Source organism: Elaeis guineensis, chromosome 5 (genome assembly GCF_000442705.2).
Source record: "Elaeis guineensis isolate ETL-2024a chromosome 5, EG11, whole genome shotgun sequence".
NCBI lineage: Eukaryota > Viridiplantae > Streptophyta > Magnoliopsida > Arecales > Arecaceae > Elaeis > Elaeis guineensis.
Window position 1 is genome coordinate 22,021,680 of NC_025997.2, and position 6,140 is coordinate 22,027,819.

Here is a 6,140-nt window from a genome sequence, read left to right on the forward strand (position 1 = left end):
CTGTAAGCTAGCATCCTCTCAAGCAATTATGCATCAGTGATTAATAAACCAGGGTTGTAGAACTTATTTCAAATGCTCGTGTCTTCTACATAATCAGTAAGGAATTAAACTAACATATGCATCAAACATTTCGGAGGCTTGATCAGGGCCTAGCATTACAAACAAGGAAAAGCAAAATGAAGAATAAGGGCATAAGACCGCCATTGAAGTCCTTAGGCTTTCAGCTGCATTCTCTGTAAAATACTCATAACGCAAACAAGATGATAAGTTGAATACAAGTTGACCTCAAGCACCTAAAATTTTCTCTATTTTTACTATTTTATTCATCCAGGATTTCTGTTACAGAGTGGTACTTGAGCCACAGAATAAAGGATGAAAACTTATGATGCTAAACATCATGGATGACAGAAGAAATGCATCATAGGCTTCATCCCAATTATATACATAGTAACATGAACTTTAGAATCAGAGATATGAAGAGTGATTAGAATCAAAAATAGCAAGCTATGGAATGGATCTTTGTAATGCTTTTTATCAGATGATAGCAGAGGATCAACAAAGTGAGGGTGGTGAAGAATCAAAGAAGAGACATATAGCTGAACAGTCATCAATTGCTATTCCTCTCCTCTTGCGCTTCCATGCACGAACAGCACACTCCACAAGCCTTTTTGCTGATTTTCCTCTTTCCTTGGTTGAGGACACTATCTGCACAGCTTCTTGGTTGGAAACAACATCCCAAACCTGAAACAATAGGCTGACATATGAAAGAAAAACAAATACTACTTCCATATCAATGGGATTTGGACAGTCCTCTCTCATAAAGCCGACCAATATGGCCATGTTATGGATAGGAATGCAACGATGCAAAGCTCATAGGCAGATAACATATTGATGTTAAAGTTTTTGCATAAGAACGCATGATGAAGTTTAACCTATTATAAAAAAGATGAATGTTGACGAATTACAATATCTAATACTATAATATTTGCTGAAACCTTAAAAATTATAAAATGAAGATAAGGCTTCTAAGACACCACTTTATGCATTCCACCACAAGCTTTTTTTTTTTTTTTTTTTGGAAAAAAAAAAGGAAATCGAAAGGTGGCAGTTCCACTGCTTTACTTTGCAAAGTGAGAGAACGCATCCAAACCTCTAGGCTATAGAAGCTAGAGAGAGACAATTAGAAGATAACAGGCAAAGCAACAGAGAACAAACCCCCATTATTGATGTTTTTTTCTGAGAGGAACATCCAGTGTTGATGTTTAAGACATGTGTTTATCAGTTTAAAAACTGTATTTAGAGTTCTTCTAGATACTAAGATGACAGGATCAGGAAGTCCCATACATTGTGTTTTAGTGCATCATCAGTAATTTTAGGTATAACAGATGCTTAAGGAACAGCAGAATTTCATCATACTGGAATTGTCATGCTGATTACACATACCCCATCTGTTGCAAGCACAATAAACCGATCTCTATTGGTTATTCTCCTTTGAGTCACTTCAGGCACAGAAATCAGCCCGAAATCTTTAACACAATAGTCTCCAAATGCTCTTGACATCGCCAGTCCTGGTGTTTCACCATTTGGCAACCATAACCTATGTACGCCTGGTTCATCATGCAAGCAGAATACACGGCCATTGCACTGAGTTATGCGCTCAGCCTCTTCTGTGACAGCAAGATAGAGCTAAAGATCAGTTTGGATGTATTGTACATACAATGTAATAATTTTAGAGCAAATGATCAGTTTGAATGTTTTGTACATTCTGCCAAGATTAGGAAAAATAAGATGGAGCCATATGTGTTCATTGTTAATGTATAAAGATCTAGAAACTTACGAGGCAAATTTGGTTTAAAATCAACAGTAAGCTGTAAAGGAACCAAGCTGCCATCTTCTAAAGTTGTCGCCAACACAGCACGAGAGTCACCAACATTTGCAATTACCATGAATTCACCCTAACAAAGAATAAGGCAGAAGCTTCAAGCTAGTGCAACTGAACTTGAATAAGCTCAAGATACATGCTGAAGCAGAAAAGTAACTATCTTTGTTACATCTTGAATGTACAGCCAACAGAATATATGATGTCACCAACTCTGAAACTTAGTATCAAACGGGATACAATATATACCAGAATTAGGATCTGGAAATATGCACTACTGCCTGCAAAGAGTTGTCGGGAAATACTTATACCTCAATGGTCAATGATACAACTACTCAGCTACATATTGTCTGTACAAGGAAATCCAGTGCTGTCATATAGTATACAAAACACACACACACACACACACACCAAGGCATGGGGCAAGAAAGACCAACAACCTGCTTCATAATAACAATTAACTACGTATGATACATAGAAGTACAATTGGTAGTTACTTGTTTGACTATTGTCAATGCAGTGGTTCCGCTATGGAAGGAATCCAGCCTGCGATGCTGCTCAAGTTCCTTGTCTACGGTAGTGCAAGTCCTAAGATAGGATTGCTTCCAAATGTCAAATTGACAAAGCTTTTTATCAGCTACCAGAGCAGCCAGAGCAAGAGCCTCCTGCCAGTTACAAAGCAAACATGGAGGAAGGGATTTTTGAACTGCTTTCGCCACATAATGCCCCCAGCTACCATGACCATCAAATATGCCACAAAAGATCATGTCTTCTTGGCATCCAAATTCCTATCAACAGGATTAAAACCAAGCATTTAACAAGGAAATCCAAACAAATAATAAATCAGTAAAAAGAACAAGAAGACAAGCGAAATTGTCAAAGCAAAGTAATATATTATTTTGACAAAAAAGCAAAAATGTAGGCCACATGCAAAAATCATCACAATTCCTTTTTTTTCTTAGACTTAGAACTCATTGGTTTTATCAATTCTGTCGAGTCTATATTATTCCAAACACAAGAATAAGCTCAGAATTCCATCAGAATCCTATTACTATCTGAAAGTCGTTTATGAAATTTATGTTTCAAAAAGAGAAAAGAAAGATCCATGAATGTTTGGTTAAATTTTTCTCCTCCATCCTTTTAAAAAAAAGAAAAAAAAAAAGAAGAAAAATCCATTGCCTAGTTGTTCTATAAGTATAGATTCCTTCAGAAGATCAAAGACCAATTGGGTGTTGTGATGGAGAAATCAAGATTAATTATATTAAGGCAAACAAAGACTAAATAACAATAACATGCAAGATTAAGAAAAAAAGGAACAATATCATATCATAACATCTGGACCCAATTCAGCACTTGAACAATCCTAAACAAGGGAGAGAATAGAAAAAAGATAAAAATAAAAATAGTACCTCCCACACAATAGAACAATCCTGATTTACTCCCTTCTCCCCTCTCTGCGAGAACACCGACACGAAGCTGTTCGATCCCTCGCCCTTCACCGTACCCGACGACTTCAGAATCAACTCGTTCTTCTTCGCCTCCCTCGCGAGCTCATCCGCCGCCTCCCTCCCGCAATCGATACCCGAAAGCTTCCCCCTTCCTGAATACAGAGACTTCGCCAATCCATTGAACAAGGACGACAAGTGCCGCATTGGTCCCAACACAAAATCCAACCACAACCTAGCTTGCTAAGAGCTAACAAACTTCACAATTTAAACCACATCTCCCTTCTTATGTAAAAATTTTGGAAAGGAGAAGGTTTTGGATATTGGATTGAAGGAATTGTGATGAAGAGGCTTCAAGAAAGGCTAAATTTTGAATAGATATTTGGTTTTCTTGGCCCCAATCCGACGCCGAGAACCATGGCAATCTCTAGAGAGCTGCTGCCGTGCTCTCCATGGTAATCCGGACTTGCTTCTACTCCATTATTAACGCCCTGTGGACTCTTACGTCCTTTCACTTTCTTATTACCACGGTGGTGCCGTCACCCCAGTTGGCCAAACTAGCGGGATTCAACGGTGCCGGTGACGGGATCTCTCGGCGGTTAATTACCCGTTATGGCCCGGGGGTTGGAGTGGAGACGCGGGGAGACATAAGGGCATTTTAGGAAAGAAAATTCCGCCCACGTGGGTATCACGATATGGATACGGATGCCTCCTTGTTTGCGCATTTGATTTATCGGTCCATCGGGGAGGAAAATATCAGGAGATCGTGTGGTTAGAATTGCACCATTGGATCAATGGGACCCACCGAAGGGGACAGTCAGCGTGACACGCGTGTCCTTCACGCTGGATGGGGTATGTGGATCTTGTCTGAGCTCGTCTGTCACACGTGCCAGGCCAATAATATCTTGGGTGATGCTGGTAGCCTGTGGAAATAGTTAGGGTTCATGCTGTTTGTTTGCTGATTTGTTATTCTGGCTCTCAATAATGATGGTCTCAGCACCTCATAGTTTTTTTATAAAATATTTTAAAAGAGTATCATTGCAAAACCCACTCGGTTTTTAGTTAAAGTCAAGCCACTAATTTTGCCTTTTGTTATTGATGTTTGAGTGGTTCGAGTTCATCGATTAGGTTATATCACATTGCCGGACTTGTAGACTCTGCTTGCTGGATGGCTGTCCCACCAAACAACCCAAATTATACACTCTCGTCTAATGCCGGACTTGATAGCGATTTTTGTTCCACTTTTTATATCTTCTTGATCCTTTCCCTGCAAAAAGTTCCTTATTGTTGGATCATGCAAGATGGGTAAGATATCCTATCGCACTTGTCTACAGGGCATTAAGTAAACTAAGAAAAATAAAAAAAAAATAAAAGATATATGTATAGTAAAAAGAAAAGAAAAAAAATGATCTTGAGTTCTTTTTAGTTTGGAAGGACTTGATGATAGATGATAAAGGCTGCAGAAAGAGGGACACAGTAGCCAGCAAGGTCTAATTGGAATTGAGAGGATCTTGCTAGATTTAGAGGTGCAAAATAGATAAATGGTCATAAAATAATAGCATGAAAATGGTCGATAAATTAGTGGATGTAAATTTCCTAGTATTTACAATAATATGTTACTGGAATAAAGACAGCAAGTCATTGACGTATATAATGCAGAAAAGTTTGACTGCGCCATAGGTCCTTGTTGGTCTTTTTATTGTAGACCGGAAGATAACTGGTTAGAAATATAACTTGCAAATAGTAAGTTATAGAATGTAAAAATCAAATAACTTCAAAGTTATGGGAAAGATATGAATAATGAAAATGTTATAAATCGCTTGCTACTGATCATCACTGCTTCATTCATCAAGAGATATGGAAGTTGGTGATTAATTGAGTGCTGGCTGGCCCAACTAACACTACCGATTCCACCATAGTTGGCACCATTCTCTAGCTACCACATCCCGGATAAATTGAGTGAGGATTATTAGCGGATGATGAATAGCAGCCTCTTTAAATAATGATTTCTATCAAAACTTCTACCAAAGACACAACCATCACGGTCCAATAATTTTTTGCAAAGAAGAACACAAGAAGGAAATAATTCTTAGCCGCTCTCCATGCTCACCAACCTTTAGAAAATATTAAAATGTACTTAGTTTAAACAAGATTATGGAGATTCTTTTGGAAAAAAAAAAAAAAAGTTGTCCCATGACAACTGAGAGTCTCAAATCCAATAACATGGGACGCTAGTATTAAAAAAAAAAAAAAAAAAAAGAGAGAGAAAAGAAAAAGAAAAAAAGCCAAGCCATATGCTTTTCTAAAATAGTACCACGGTGATTTGCAACCAAGAACCTAACCTCCTTCGGGGGCGCCGACCAGCTGCAACCAAGAACCTAACCTCCTTCGTGGGGGCGCCGACCAGCTGGATAAAAGTCAGGTGGTCCATAAAACAGATCGCTTCCAGAATATTGAAGTGGGTGTCCAGCGAAAAATAAAAAACAAATTCTCGAGTAGAAAATTAAAGAATGACCTATGCAAAAAATGGAAAGCATTGCATTGTTTAAAATATGCAAAAAAAATCAATTGTTTTTATATTTTCATGTTCAATATTTTTTCAATATTGCATTTAAAAAAAATAGAGCCAGATAAACCGATTTTTATTTGCAAAACGGCAATATTCTCCAACCCTTCGGTCGTCAGTATTAACCCTGTTCCTTGGTTAACTAGGATAGAAAATGACTATATACAAACTCTATATATATTCTTCAAGGGTTTGCCTCTCCCTTGAGAACCCGCACGTCGTGGATGCCATGGTCCTCCCTATTATTATG

General features: G+C 38.1%; 1 protein-coding gene across 1 annotated transcript; it reads right to left on the reverse strand.

Annotated features, from left to right (window-relative positions):
* Nucleotides 1-268: 268 nt before the first annotated feature.
* On the reverse strand, nt 269-3,931 carry LOC140858115 (probable protein phosphatase 2C 73). The gene is made up of 5 exons (XM_073257700.1): nt 3,289-3,931; nt 2,377-2,667; nt 1,838-1,955; nt 1,444-1,667; nt 269-741 (listed from the first exon to the last, which is right to left on the reverse strand). The coding sequence occupies exons 1-5, from the start codon at nt 3,529-3,531 to the stop codon at nt 553-555; spliced, it is 1,065 nt and encodes a 354-aa protein (XP_073113801.1). The 5' UTR covers nt 3,532-3,931; the 3' UTR covers nt 269-552.
* Nucleotides 3,932-6,140: the final 2,209 nt, after the last annotated feature.